Here is a 13,647-nt window from a genome sequence, read left to right on the forward strand (position 1 = left end):
GCTCCCCGGGGAGAGCTGCACCCCCCGGCCCGGCCCGGCCCGGCTCACCTGACGGACTTGCCCAGGATGTGCTTGTAGAAGGAGCGGGTGAAGTAGCACTCCAGCAGGCGGTTGTCGTAGACGGCCTTGGCCACCACGCGCCCCACGAACTTGAAGTAGCTGAGGTGGTTGGGGTTGCAGTGCGAGGAGGGGTTGATGGTGTAGGTGACGCGGTCGCCGGGCGAGGTGCGGAACAGGGCGTACATGGGGTTGAACATCTCCCGCGAGATGATCATGTACCACTCGCGCAGCAGCCCCCCCGCGTCCTGCCCCTCCTCGCCCTCGAACACGATGTACCTGCGGAAGGGGGCGGGGTTAGGGGCGGGGCCAGGCAGCCACGCCTCCGGCCCCGCCCCACGCCTAGCCCCGCCTCCTGCCCTACCTCGCCCTCCAACACCATGTAGCTGGGGCAGGGTAGGGTAGGGTGGATTAGGGCCCCATGGGCCACACCTCAACCCTCCATCATGGAAGTCCGGGGGGGGGCACCAGAGAGCCATGTGCCAGCCCCCATCACCCGCCCCCCGCCCCCGCTCACAGTCGGTTCTTCATCTCCTCGGGCGACTTGCGGTGCAGCTCGCGGTACGAGTCCTCGAAGACGTGGTCGCGGCGCACGTGCACGGCCATGTCCTCCTTGCGCAGCCCCTCGTCCAGCCGCTCCAGCTCCTGCCGGAAGTACCTGGGGGGCGGGGGAGGGGGATCAGCACCTGGGGAACCCCCCGTCACTGGACCCGCCCCCCGCCCTCTAGACATAGTTCCTGGGGAGGGGGGGGTCCTCAGTGCCTGGGAACGCCCTACCACTGGACGTGCCCCCGCCCCCACCCAGATGGTTGGTGAGCAGGGAGCGGTCCCTAGACAAGCCCCGCCCCCTCTGCCCGAGGCCCCGCCCTACTTTCGTTTGACGTCGAAGTCCAGCACGCGGATGTAGTCGACCAGGACAGCGAAGGGCCCGTCGGCCAGGTGGGTGGTGGACTGGCGCAGGATCTGGTTCAGCACCGTCCGGTGGGTCTCTGGGGGTACATGGGGGGGGGGGGGGGCGGGGTGTTACTCCCTGCTCCGGCCTGAAAAACCCCCCTACCGCCCCCCATCCCGCCAAACCCACCAATTCTTCCCAATACTGGGCCTGACGCCTGGGCCCCCCATCCCCCACCCTTTCCCCCCACACCAGAACCCGCTTTCCTCCCAATCGCCCTCACCTGCGAAGCGCAGGAACTTCTGGGTGTCGGGGGGCAGGCTGGAGGAGATGTGCATGGAGGAGGGCTCGCGGGAGAAGAAGGGGTCCAGCGAGGAGGGGGTGGCGGGCGTCAGGGGGGCGGGCGAGAGGGGCGGGGGCTCGTCCTTGATGTGGGCCAGCTGGCTCTCGCGGGTGTCCCGCACCGGGGGCTTGCTCTCCCGTTCCGTGGCGTGCACCAGGAAGAAGGCTTCCACGGCCGGCTGCAGCACTGTGGGTGGGAGAGGGTCAGATCTGGGTGCCCCCACCCCACGGCTGGCACAGCAGTGCAGGGAGGGGAGAGGGGGAGATCGGGGGGCACTGGGGCCCCCCCGTCCCGCCCTGTACCTAGCACTGCGTGCTGGTCGTGGGACTCCTCCAGCTCCTTCAAGCACTCGCCCAGCATGGCCCAGAGCTCGTCCAGGTTCAGCTGCTCACTCAGGAGGGGCAGGTCCGGGGGCCGCTCGTCCTTCTCGCTGGGCTGGGAGGCTTCAGAACCTGCAAGGGGGCAGGAGGCTCACGCCAGGGTCCCTGACGCTAGAGAGCCCGTCCCAGCGCTGGCTGAGCTATGTACACGGCCGTTCCCCAGCTGCCCCGCCCCAGAGGTGGCTGCATCTCAGCACCGGGCGAGGAATCTCCATGCAGCGTTATGTGCTGCCATTCCCCAGCTGCCCCGCCCCAGAGGTGGCTGCATCTCAGCACCGGGCGAGGAATCTCCATGCAGCGTTCTATGTGGCTGTTCTCTGGCTGCCCCGCCCCAGAGCTGGCTGAATCTCAGGGCCAGGCAAGGGCCACTCACCAACCGCTTGGGCATCCTGTGTGACCGGCGAGGGCTGATCGACGTCCATGGGCGACTCGTCCCTCCGAACGGACCCTTCTGATTGGCTCGACTCGGACTGGGCGGGACAAGGGGAGGGTTAGGGCGGGGGCCAGGGGCTCGGGGCACGGAGGGACTCTCACCCCAGCAGAGGCCGGCGGGGGGGATAGTTCGGTTCCTCCCCCGGCCCCCCCATGCAGCTCTCACACACACAAGCAGATCTTGCAAGGGATGATGGGCAGGGTGTGTCCTCCCCCTGCCCCCCCCCCCCCACCGCCCCACACACTCCTGGTATCGGGGGTGGGGGCAGCCCCAAGCAGGACATGCAGGGATCAGCGATAGCACAGCCCCACGGCAGCCGGATGGGTCATGCAGGGGGGGCGCTTTCCAGAAGGCTTTTTTTCAGGGGAGGGGGGAACAGAACGTTGTGGGGCTGGGGATTCCCACCCTCCCCAGGGCCTGTGAAGTGGGGGGGCCCTGGGCTGGGAGCCATTAGGTGTCTGCTCTAACCACTAGACCCCCCTCCCTGCCCCGAGCCAGGGGAGAGAACCCAGGAGTCCTGGCTCCCAGACCCCCCTCCCCGCTCTAACCGGCAGGGTGTGGGGGGGCCCCGAGTTCTCCTGTGGCTCACGGCTGCAGAAAGTGTCACTGAACGGGGGTGCTGGGGGGGCACCAAACGGCTCCCTAGCCCGGCGGGAGGCAGGTGGGTACCCACGCGGTCACGCCCTCGCCGACAGGTGCCTCGCCCCCCGAGAGGATCCCCGGTGCCGCGCTGCAAGGGGGGGATCGCCGCCGGCGCCAGGGGGCGGGGGGATCGGTCTCGGGGACTCTTGGCCCCCCGGTGGGCGAACGGCTCCTGGGTTTCGCTCGCAGGGGCTCCAAGGGCAGGGACGGGCGCGTCGGGGGGAATGGGGGGTGCCGGGGGCTCACAGGTTGGCCCGTGCCTGGTGATGCCCCGTACGGAGCAGGCGAGGCCGGGCCGGCAGGACGGCGCTGCTAAGGGCTGGGACCTGACAGGCAGCGGGGACAGAAAAGGCTCCCGTGGGGGCCCTAACAGCCTGGCCTCCCCCCCTGAGCCAGGGAGAGAACCCAGGAGTCCTGCCCCCCTGCTCTAGCCCCCCTCCCCTCTCACAGCCCGGGAGAGAACCCAGGAGCCCCGGCTCCCAGCCCATCGTGCCGGGGGGGGGGGGGGGACCCAACCGAGGGGGTGGCCCCCAAGCGCCACAGGCCCCATGCTAACCGTTGCTGCTTGCTGCTGCCGCCGCGCCCGCTGCCCCTCACGTACCATTTGTATAATGGCGTCAGCTTCAGCCTCCAGCTGCCGGACAGCGGCCTGGATGCTGCTAGCTGAGCCCAGCCCGGAGCCACCTGCCGGGAGAGACGCGCCCGCCGTCAGCCCGCGGCCCCCACGCCCCCTGCTGCGCTCCGCCCAGCCCTCCGGCCCCCACGCCCCAGGTCTCCTGCCGCTCCGCCCCAACACCCCCTGCTCCGCCCTCCGGCCCCCCGACGCCCCAGGTCTCCTGCCGCCCGGCCCCAACACCCCCTGCTCCGCTCTGCCCGGCCCTCCTATGGCCCCGACGCCCCAGATCTCCTGCCGCCCAGCCCCAACACCCCCTGCTCCGCTCTGCCTGGTCCCCCTCCAGCCCTCGCGCTCTAGCCGCCCTCCTCCGGCCCCGACATCCCCTGCTCCGCTCTGCCCGGCCCCCCTATGGCCCCGATGCCCCAGATCTCCTGCCGCCCGGCCCCAACACCCCCTGCTCCGTTCTGCCTGGTCCTCCTCCAGCCCAGACATCCCCTGCTCCGCTCTGCCCGGCCCCCCTATGGCCCCGATGCCCCAGATCTCCTGCCGCCCGGCCCAGACTCCCGCCGGGGCCCACAGGCCAGGCTCTCGCGCCCGGCCCCCCTACCTAGCCGGCCCGGCTGCTTGGCCTTCTTGTTGGCGCGGCGCGTGTCGTCGCGCAGCTGGATGATGACCTGCAGCACGCGGAGGAAGAACTTCTGGGTGGAGGTCTTGGAGGTCAGCATGGCCATGGAGGGCAGCTGCAGCTCCCGCCCGCCCAGGGGCCGCTTCTGGGAGGCCACGATCACCACGTTCTCCGCCGTGTCGAACCTGCGGGGGCAGGGCTTAGCGGGGCGGCCGGGGGGAGGAAGATCGGGGGGAGGGGGGTCGGGGGGGTCGCTCACCTGCTCTGCATCTTGCCCTTCAGCTTGGTGGCCTGCGGCTGCTCGTCGGGGAGCCCGTCGGGGGACAGCAGCTCGCACTGCGCCCGCCGCTGCTGCTCCAGGTTGTACTCCCGCAGCTCCGCCAGCAGCGTGCCTGGGCGGGGAGGGGCGGGGTCAGGAGAGGGAGGGGCGGGGCTTGGCTTCACAGCCTCCACACCTCACCCCAGCCCTGCCCTGCTGGCCCCGCCCCTCCCACACCCACACCCCTCAGCACCCACCTGCCCCCACCCGCACCCCAGGCCCCGCCCCATCCCCACTGGCCCCCCACTGGCCCCGCCCCATTACCGATCTGCTTGCAGAGCATGTAGCCCAGCTGGCGGGCGCCGCTGAGCAGCAGCCGCAGCACCGTGTCCCGGGTGGGCGAGTCGCCCCGCGACAGCTGCAGCAAGACATTGGCCGCGTCCTCCAGCCCCTCCTCCGAGCAGGAGTGCGACGTCAGCACCTGGGGGAGGCGCACAGGGTCAGCGGGGGGGGAGGCGGCGAGGGCACCGGGTTCCCCCCGCCCCCACCGGCTGCGGCCCGGCTCTCACCTCCACCGACAGCTGCAGCTGGTTTTCCGTCAGGCCCGACGCCACCGTCTTGCTGTCTGTCCCGCCGCCACCCCCGTCGCTCGCCTTGGCCGGAGACTTGCTGCCCTTGGCGGGAGCTGCGGAGAGAGGCCGTGGGGTTAGCGGGGCCCCCCACGCCCGGCAGGATCTAGCGGGGACGTGGGGGGACTCCGTGCCCTACTCCCCTAGACCACCCAGGGGCAGTGCCAGGCTCCCCCACAACTTCTCAACCCTGGAAGCCCCAGGGAGTGGGAAGACGCCAGCCCCTGCGACCCATAAGTTCCTGGGGCATCAGCCCACCCCCCCTCCGTTCCCCCGGGGGCGGGCCGCCCCTCACCTGGCGCCGTGGGGGTGGGGGCGGCGGGCACGGCGGCGGTGGCGGGCGCGGCGGGGGGGGCGCCCGGCCCGTCCGGCGCCTTGTTCTCGGGCAGGGCGATGGAGATGAGGGAGAGCAGGCGCAGCAGCTTCTCGGTGAGCAGGGAGCTGCGCCGGATGACCGGGTGCGAGAGCATGTTCATGAGCTGGCCCAGGGGCGAGGCCTCCAGGCTGTAGGGGGCGCTCTCGCCCTCGGCCCCCAGGCTGACCGGCGCCGACTTGACCGAGTTCTTGCCCTTGCGGCTCACGTTCATGTTGTCCAGTTTGACCAGCAAGTCCCAGAAGTCGGTGGAGATGCTGCCGGCCTGGCCCGGGCTGCCCGACTGGCGGGGGCCCCGCTCGCCCTCGCAGGGGCCTTCCTTGGGCCGCTGCTGCGTGAAGTGGCTGGGGAACACCTGGAAAGACAGGGGAGAGTGGGCGAGATGCGGCCAGCTCTGGGGCGGGGCACAGCCGCACACAACGCCGCGTGGGAGCCACCGGCAGGGGAGAGCGGCCCCCGGCGCCCCGCTCACCTTGGCCAGCTGGATGAGCGTGTCCAGCACGTGGCGGCACACCACGGGGGCGGCCTGCGGGTGGATGTGCACGGCGGAGCCGGCGGCGGCGGAGGCGGCGTGCTTCTCGGTGTGCTTGCGCCCGCCGGCCCGCTGGATCTGGAAGATGTTGGTGCGGCAGCCCAGGGCGGCGTCCATGGAGACGGAGAGCCAGGAGAGCTGGCCCGAGCTCTTGGACTCCATCTTGTGCAGCAGCTCCAGGGGGCGGCCCTCGGGGGGGCCGGCCTTGGCCCCCCGCTTGCCTCGCTCGTCGGGCCCGCCCGCCGGCCCCTTGGGGGTCTCGAGGCAGAGCTCGCTCTCGCTGCTGCGCTGCAGGATGGACAGCAGGCTGCGGATGACCCAGGCCCGGGTCTGCGCGTGGTAGCAGAGGTTGCGGAGCACCCGGTGCAGCCGGCTGGTGTTCAGCTTGGGCTCGTCCACGAAGAGCAGCACCAGCAGGCAGGACAGCGCCTCGTGGTCCAGCAGCAGGCGGCCCCGCTGGCGCAGGAGGCTGTCCACGGCGCTGCCCGACGGCCTGGGCGCGGGGAGGGAGGGGCGGGCGTCAATGTGGGAGGGGAACCCGGGCATCCCGGCTCTCATCCTCCCCCGCTCTAACCACTAGACCTCACTCCCCTCCCAGAGCTGGCGTCTTGCCTCCCAGCCCCCACCTGCTCTAACCACTAGATATTGTTCCCCCCACCCCCAAACCCAGGGGTAGAACCCAGGCGTCCTGGCTCCCAGCCCCCCCTCCCCACAGCCGGGGGGGAGAGAGGACCCAGGCGTCCTGGCGAAGCTCTAACCCTCCAGCCCCCACCGGAGCCAGGGCAGGAACCCAGGCATCCTGGCTCCCCTGCTGTAACCACTAGACCCCACTCCCCGCCCAGAGCCAGGAGAGCGCCGGGCAAAAGGCCTCTCGCCTCTCCTCAGTGGAGGGGACTTAACCGAGCCCCCCCCGTCCGGCCGGGACAGGTACCTGCTGTGGCTGCTGCTGCCGCCCATGTGGAAGGTGCCCCCCCTCTGCACGGCCAGGCGCGTGTACTGCACCCCGCGGTTCCCGCTCAGCCGGCTGGTGAAGGCTGCGGGGAGAGGAGGGGAGAGGAGAGATGAGTGGGGGGCCAGGGTGCAGGGGGGGCGCGCAGGCCGGGGGGGGGGGGGCGCACACCATACCCGGGCTGCGCAGGATGGCCGAGAGCGCGGAGGTGCTGGAGTGGCCGAAGAGCCGCTCGTGCATGAGCTGGCGCTGCCGCGCCTCCTGCTCGCGGCGCAGCGCCTGGGCCTCGGCGGCGATGTCGGGCGGCATGACGGCCAGCACGCTGTCCTCCATGTCCTCCAGCACCGAGCGCCGCAGCTCCGAGGGCAGCGTCTGGATGAAGGTCACCGGGTCCATGGGCGTGTCCGAGCTGGTGCCCTGCGCCAGCTCCCGCCGCTGCTGCTCCACCCGCTGCTGCGCCAGCACCTGGGGGCGATGGGTCACTGGGGGGGGGCAGGGACCCCGCCCCAAACACACCCTGTCCCCAATTCCATAGCCTGCCCACCCCTATCCCCCACCCCCAGGGATGTAGTCCCGCCCCCCAGACACATCCACATTCAGCCCCCCTCCCCTAGAGAACCAGCCCATCCCCCACTGCCCCCACCTGGGACTCCGCCCCCCCCCAGAGCAGCACCTACCTCCTCCTGGATGGCCGGGGGCAGGGCGGCCAGGAACTCGGGGCTGACCTCGGTCACCCCGGGGTTGCTCACCACGGGAGGGGTGGGGGTGGCAACGGCGGTGGGGGGGGGCCGGGCCGGCGGCCGGATGCCCAGCTGGTTCTGCAGCACCTCACAGCGGATGTCGTCGGGCAGGGCCGCCAGGAAGGAGGGGTCCACGCCCTCAGGGAGGTTTATCCCTGAAAGGAGACGGTCTCAGCAGAAGATGCAGCAAGCTCTGGGGTGGGACAGCTGGGGCAACAGCCACACACAACACCGCACAGGGAGGGAGGGAGAGCGCCCCCCACAGCCACGCTAGAGCGTCGCCACTTGTTACCCACCCCCTCTGCACCCGGTACCTGCGAGCGGGTCCTCCTCTTCGCTGCTGGTGGAGGGCAGCGGCTCTTCCAGGATGCCCCGGGAGTCGGCTCCGGAGATGGCCACGGCCGAGTCCCTGGTGGACGAGCTCTCGGAGGATGAGGCGGGGGGCGAGCTGGGGGGGATGGGAGCCATGGGGTGAGAATGGGAGCCCGATCCCCCCCCCCCTTCTTAATGTGTCCCTCCCCAAGACAGATCCTGGCTCTCCTGCCCCACGCCCAGATCCCCCCGCCCCAAGAAGCTCCATACCTATCTTCCCCTTGCTGGCTGGCCTCGGCCAGGCTGTCGCTGCTGGCCTGGCCCTCTGGGCGCTGTGGGGCTGGCTCTGCCCCGGGGGCGCTGCGGGCAGGGGGCGGTTCCACCCCACTGGGCACGGCGCCCTCCCCACCGCCCTCCTCCAGGTTGCAGGAGGCCAGGCTGCTGGTGTCCATGGGCGAGCCCTCCAGCTGACTGCTCACAGCCGTCAGGGCGTCCGAGTCCTCCGCCCGCTCTGGGGACAGCGAGGCTGGGGGAGAAACAGGGGAGCCACATGGGAAACTGAGGCAGAGCGGGGGAAGGGAGCCTTCCAAGGTCAGTCAGTGGCACTGCCAGGAGTCCCAGCTCCCAGCCCCCCCCCCCCAACCCCACTTACTGATGGTGGGGGCAGGTGACAGCTCCATCTGGGTGGCCTCCGCGTCGGCCCCGGGCCTGCCTGGCCCCGAGTCCTCCTGCTCCAGCGGCTGGCGCAAGGCCTCGGCGCCAGGCTGCCCGGCAAGCGCCGGGGGCAGCTCCCCGCCTGCCGCGGCCAGCTGCGGGGTCTCCAGGGTGACCAGCGTCTGGCTAGGGCCGGCGGAGGGGCCCTCGGCGGAGGGTGGGCCGGCTGCATCTGGGGCAGGGAGGGAGGGATGGCAGCTGAGAGCGGGCAGCTGATGTAGAGATGGAGCCACGTGGGCCCCTCCCCACTCAACACCCCCCCCGGCCCGATCCCCTCCTGGGCCCATGCTACCCAGCCACGGCTGGGATGGAACCCAGGCATCCTGGCTCCCAGCACCCCCCCCCCCGCTAGAGAACCCAGGAGTCCTGCATCCCAATGCCGCCTTCCCCCGCCGCGCCCCCGAGCCAGGGAGAGAACCCAGGCGTCCTGCCACCCGGCCCACTAGGCGTCTCCTGCTGCGAGGGCCCGGCGCTGGGGAAAGTAGTAAGTTGTATCGTTATCTCGGACTTGGGGCGCGAATCCTGACCCCACAACAATACAACGTACTACCTCACCCCGGCGGGGGCGGGGCTGGGTCCCCCCTCACTGCCCCCCCCCCCATCTCTCCCGCACCGACATGGCGGGGGCCCCCCCATCGCACAGACAGAGAAGACAGCTCGTTTCGCAGTCCTCGGAGCCCTCCCCCCCGACTGTGAGGAAGGGGGCAGGACCCCCTGCGCTCCCCACTTCCCTCCCAGAGCCGGGGAGAGAACCCAGGCGTCCCGGCTCCTCCCCACCCCCCGAACCGGGGACAGACGGCGGTTCCTGGCTTCTGCGCGCAGCGCTGAGGGCGACCCCGCGGGAAAGACAGTAGACTGTATAGTTATCTCCGAGACGGGTGTGACCCTAAAACTATACAATCTACTACCTCATCCCCCAGGGCCTTGGGGGCGCGGCTGGGCCCGGCCTGGGACGGAGGGGGAAACGGGGCACGGGCGGAGCTGGGGGGCGGGCGGTTACCTGAGAGGTTCTGGTCACTGGCCACGTTAGATTTGGGCACAGCCCCCTGGAAAGCAAAAGAGGGACAGAATGGAGCCAGGAGAATGGGGCTCGGGGCCCCTCCCCTCCAGGGGCCAGCTCCAGGGTAGCACCGTGCTCTAGCCACCGCCACGGATGCAATGAGCGCGTGGGGTCTGAGCCCAGCCCTGGGGGAAGAGCAGGGCTCTCATGAACCCACAGGGAGAGTGGGGGGGGCAGTTGGGACTGCTTCTAGTGTCCTGCCGGCCCTTTAAGCCTTAAAGGGCCAGGCACACAGCTCCAGCTCCCCACCTGGGCGCTTTGCTCCTTGCCGTCCTTCTCCTCCTTGGCTTTGTCCGTGGCTTTGGCCTCCTCCTCCGCCAGCTGCTTGCGTCGCTTCTCCCGGCGCTCCTCCAGCTCCTCGTCCCGCAGCGCTTCCAAGTGGTTAATGATGGGAACCTTCACCACTGCAGGGGCAGAGAACCGGGGTTAGGGGGCCTGGGGCTGGGCCGGCGGGGCTGGGCCGGGCCAGGAGGGAGGCTCACCTGAGACGCAGTCATGCATGCTCTCTGCGTCCAGCACCTTGCACTCCTCAGTCCAGCGTGTCAGGGCGGTTGGGATGCTGGACAGGGTTCCTGCAGAGGGAAGATGGAGGGTAAGGAGCCGGGCCTGCCGGTCCCCACCCCCCAGAGCCAGCCAGTCCCCACCCCAGGGCTGTCGCGCCCTCCGGCACCCACCGGCCTGGCTGGTGGCCGTGCTCTGGTCGTGGAAGAAGTCGTCCAGCAGCTCGTCGTCGGAGCGGGCGATGATGTGCACGTCGTCATTGCCCACCAGGAGGCGGGCGCGGCCCCGGCTCTGCAGGGGGAGGCTGCTGCTCAGCTGCAGGATGTCAGCTGCGGCTGAGGGACCCAGCAACCTGAGGGGGGCCAGAGGGGTTAGGATGCTTCCCTGCCGCGAGATGCAGCCACCTCTGGGGCGGGGCAGCTGGGGAACAGCCGCACCAATGCTGGATGGGGACAGCTCGCCTGACACTGAGATGCAGCCACCTCTGGGGCGGGGCAGCTGAGGAACAGCCGCACATAACACAACACAGAGGGCTCGCCTTGTGACAAGATGCAGCCTCCTCCTAGAGTGGGGCAGGTGGGGAACAGCCGCACACCACCACAAGGGGAGTGCTCCCCCCGTGCCGAGATGCAGCCTGGGGGGGGGGGGGAGGCAGGTGGGGAACAGCTGCACACAAAACGCCACATGGGAAGGGCTCGCCTGATGCTGAGATGCAGCCACCGCTGGGGCGGGGACGCTGGGGAACAGCCACACACAACGCTGCCCAGGGACAGCTGGTGCGGCCTCCTCCGGGAGCAGGGCTGGGCGGGAGCGAGCGCGTCTCACCTCTGCAGGATGAGGGGGGGGTTGGGCTGCCGCGTGCCGGGGTAATGCACGTGGATGGTGTGGCCCGTGTTGGCCGTCAGCTGGCGCAGCGTCCGCTGGCTGCGCCCAATGCCCTGGGCCAGGCGGGTGGTGGAGGAGCCGCTGCCGAGGGTCAGGGAGCCGTGGTCCGCGTGCCGCACCATGAGCGGGTGGGTGGCAGGGATGTTCCCCGGGGAGGGGGGAATATCCGCTGGGAGGGGGGAGAGAAGACAGGTTAGCGGCTCCCCTGGGCGAGCCGGATCCGGGCTGGGCTAGCCCAGGGCCACGGACAGCAGCCCACTCCTCTGCCCGCTGGAGGGTGCCAATGCGCCCGGGAGCTCGGGGGGCTGAGCCCCACCCAACGCCGGGGCCAACCCGGGAATCCTCCCTGTCCGCCCTCTCCTTTTCCCCGTCCTGCACCTGGGGCAGAGAACCCAGGTGTCCTGCCCCCCCGGGTGTCCTGCCCCCCGGGTGCCCCGCAGGGATGGCAGCCCCCCCGCTGCCCCCTTACTGGCGCTGGAGAACATGTTGTCGAACTCGATGATGAGGTCGTCCTCGCGGTCGAAGCGCTCGAAGCGCACCAGGGGCGAGGCGTTCATGTCGGGGTAATCCTCGTCCAGCTCCATCTCTGAGCCATCGTCATCCTCCTCTTCCTCCTCGCCCTCCTCGCCTTCCTCGTCATCCTGCGGGAGGCCAGCCTGCTTACCCCAGCCCCTGCTCCAGCCACTAGCCCCCACTGCCTTCCCGGGGCCGGGACAGAACCCCGGAGTCCTGGCTCCCAGCCCCGCCCTGCTCTAACCACTAGCCCCCACTCCCGTCAGGGCCGGGAGAGAACCCCGGAGTCCTGGCTCCCAGCCCCGCCCCGCTCTACCCACTAGCCCCCACTCCCGTCAAGGCCGGGAGAGAACCCAGGAGTCCTGGCTCCCAGCCCCCCGCTCCCCTCCTGGAGACCCCTGCCTCACTTGATCGTCCTCGTCTTCCTCCTCTTCCTCCTCCTCCTCGTCCTGGCTGTCATCCTCATCCTCGTTGCTGACGCTGCTGTCTTCCTCCTGCGTGTGCTCCTCCTCGTCCTCTGGGTCCAGGATGTTCATCGAATCTGGGGGCGGAACGGGGGCCACGGCTCAGCTCCAGCCACCAGAGCCCCTGACCCTCCCACAGCCCCAGCGAGGGACCCAGGCGTCCGAGCTCCCAGCCCCCTGCCCCCCCTCCCAGAGTTGGAGAGAGGACCCAGGCCTCCGCCCGGCTGGTTACCCCTTACCTTCCCGGTTGGCCTGGAGCGTGGAGGCCTGGCTCAGGTTGGAGGGCGCCTCGTCCATCAGCACGTCCTCTGGGGCGTCTTCCTCCCCACTGCGGCTCACTGCGGGGGAGGGGAGGGGTGAGCAGGGGGACCAAGTGGGGGCTGCATGTGGCACCCGCCAACAGGGGCAGTGCCTGCTGAAAGGGGGGGGGGACACGCAACGGAGAACCCCCCAGGCCCGATCCAGACCCCCCAATCACAGGCCCTCCTCCCCCCCCCAGGAGCAGGGGCCCCTGGCCCCGGCCCCGCCACTGACCGAGATGGGGCCCCCCCACCCCATGTGCCAGAAACTGCACAGAGCCAAACCTGACAAGCTGAACTAAGGGCAGGACCCATCACCTGCCCAGGGAGCCGGGGAGAGAACCCAGGAGTCCGGGCCCCCAGTCGTCTCCCCCCCCCCGCGCTCTAACCACTAGCCTCCACTCCCCTCCCAGAGCAGGGGAGAGAACCCAGGAGTCCGGGTTGTGCCCCAACAGCCCCCAGTTCTCCCAAAGGCCGTGACCCAGGCGCCCCCCCGGCACCCCCCACCCTCACCGATGATGGTGCTGTTCCCGGTGCCGCCGTCCCTCTCCAGAAGCTCGTCTATCAAGTCCTCCAGCTCGTTCTCCACCTGCGGGGGCAGAGGGGTGGTGAGCGGGGGGCAGGGCAGACAGGACGCCCCAGCCTTGCCCGCCCTCCCCCAGCCGGCCGGCCCCTCACCTGCATCTCCTGGGTGCTGAGCACCTCGGGCTGCCCGGCGATCACCACCGCGTCGCCCTCCGCCTCCCCGTCCATGTCGCCGTCCGCCACCTCCGCCGGGCCCGCGTCCTGGTCCTCCTCGTGGGCGCCCGCCTCGCCCGGCTCCCCTGGGGGCAGAGCGCGGTCAGGGTGCGGCCCAAGGCCCCCGCCCAGCAGGGATGGGGCGCAGTCACGGGGGGGGGGGGGGGGGGGAAGAGACATGACTGGGGGATTCCAGCAGTGGGGAAGATAGATCGGGGGGGGGGAGGGGTGGAAGCAGGAGGGGAGATCCCGGGGGGGGGGGGGGCGGAGCAGGAGGGGAGATCCCGACGGGGGGGGGGGGAGGAGAGGGGTGGAAGCAGGAGGGGAGATCCCCGGGGGGGGGGGGGGGGCGGAGCAGGAGGGGAGATCCCGACGGGGGGGGGGGGGGGAGGAGAGGGGTGGAAGCAGGAGGGGAGATCCCGGGGGGGGGGGGGGCGGAGCAGGAGGGGAGATCCCAGTGGCGGGGGGCCACGGGCAGGCCCCACCTACCCACATCCGGCTGGTTGCTGTTGGCGTCCCGCCCGGCGCCCGGCCCTTCGGCCTTGCTTTTGCTGGCCGTGCTCTTGCCGCCGAAGAGGCTGCTGGGCTGGTTGACGATGCGCGACAGCGTCTCCAGGGGCTTCAGCGCCGCGTTCACCGTGTTGGCCATGTTGGGGCTGCGGGGCAGAGTCTCCATCAGCACCCCCGGAGC

The 13,647-nt window shown here is 70.7% G+C and overlaps 1 protein-coding gene across 5 annotated transcripts in view; it reads right to left on the reverse strand.

Annotated features, from left to right (window-relative positions):
* HUWE1 (HECT, UBA and WWE domain containing E3 ubiquitin protein ligase 1) overlaps positions 1-13,647 on the reverse strand; it is a 54,080-nt gene that overhangs the window by 1,786 nt on the left and 38,647 nt on the right. For 3 of the 5 annotated variants that reach the window (XM_067552108.1, XM_067552105.1, XM_067552104.1), the window contains 30 exons: positions 13,446-13,612; positions 12,897-13,042; positions 12,732-12,807; positions 12,159-12,257; positions 11,863-11,996; positions 11,412-11,583; positions 10,883-11,111; positions 10,231-10,409; positions 10,039-10,128; positions 9,806-9,960; positions 9,497-9,542; positions 8,435-8,668; positions 8,053-8,308; positions 7,785-7,918; positions 7,408-7,625; positions 6,907-7,195; positions 6,713-6,815; positions 5,722-6,274; positions 5,172-5,604; positions 4,817-4,932; positions 4,572-4,728; positions 4,248-4,380; positions 3,971-4,173; positions 3,304-3,431; positions 2,046-2,142; positions 1,595-1,744; positions 1,233-1,478; positions 929-1,046; positions 575-715; positions 49-336 (listed from right to left, as the gene is read on the reverse strand). In XM_067552108.1, the coding sequence (XP_067408209.1) occupies positions 49-336; positions 575-715; positions 929-1,046; positions 1,233-1,478; positions 1,595-1,744; positions 2,046-2,142; positions 3,304-3,431; positions 3,971-4,173; positions 4,248-4,380; positions 4,572-4,728; positions 4,817-4,932; positions 5,172-5,604; positions 5,722-6,274; positions 6,713-6,815; positions 6,907-7,195; positions 7,408-7,625; positions 7,785-7,918; positions 8,053-8,308; positions 8,435-8,668; positions 9,497-9,542; positions 9,806-9,960; positions 10,039-10,128; positions 10,231-10,409; positions 10,883-11,111; positions 11,412-11,583; positions 11,863-11,996; positions 12,159-12,257; positions 12,732-12,807; positions 12,897-13,042; positions 13,446-13,612 (5,490 nt within the window). The remainder of the gene's footprint in view (positions 1-48; positions 337-574; positions 716-928; positions 1,047-1,232; positions 1,479-1,594; positions 1,745-2,045; positions 2,143-3,303; positions 3,432-3,970; positions 4,174-4,247; positions 4,381-4,571; positions 4,729-4,816; positions 4,933-5,171; positions 5,605-5,721; positions 6,275-6,712; positions 6,816-6,906; positions 7,196-7,407; positions 7,626-7,784; positions 7,919-8,052; positions 8,309-8,434; positions 8,669-9,496; positions 9,543-9,805; positions 9,961-10,038; positions 10,129-10,230; positions 10,410-10,882; positions 11,112-11,411; positions 11,584-11,862; positions 11,997-12,158; positions 12,258-12,731; positions 12,808-12,896; positions 13,043-13,445; positions 13,613-13,647) is intronic. The other 2 variants (XM_067552106.1, XM_067552107.1) reach the window with 2 other exon arrangements.

The sequence above is a fragment of the Emydura macquarii genome, unplaced genomic scaffold (assembly GCF_026122565.2).
Source record: "Emydura macquarii macquarii isolate MOO-44397 ecotype Brisbane River unplaced genomic scaffold, CSIRO-AGI_Emac_v2 contig_1386, whole genome shotgun sequence".
Taxonomy (NCBI): domain Eukaryota; kingdom Metazoa; phylum Chordata; order Testudines; family Chelidae; genus Emydura; species Emydura macquarii.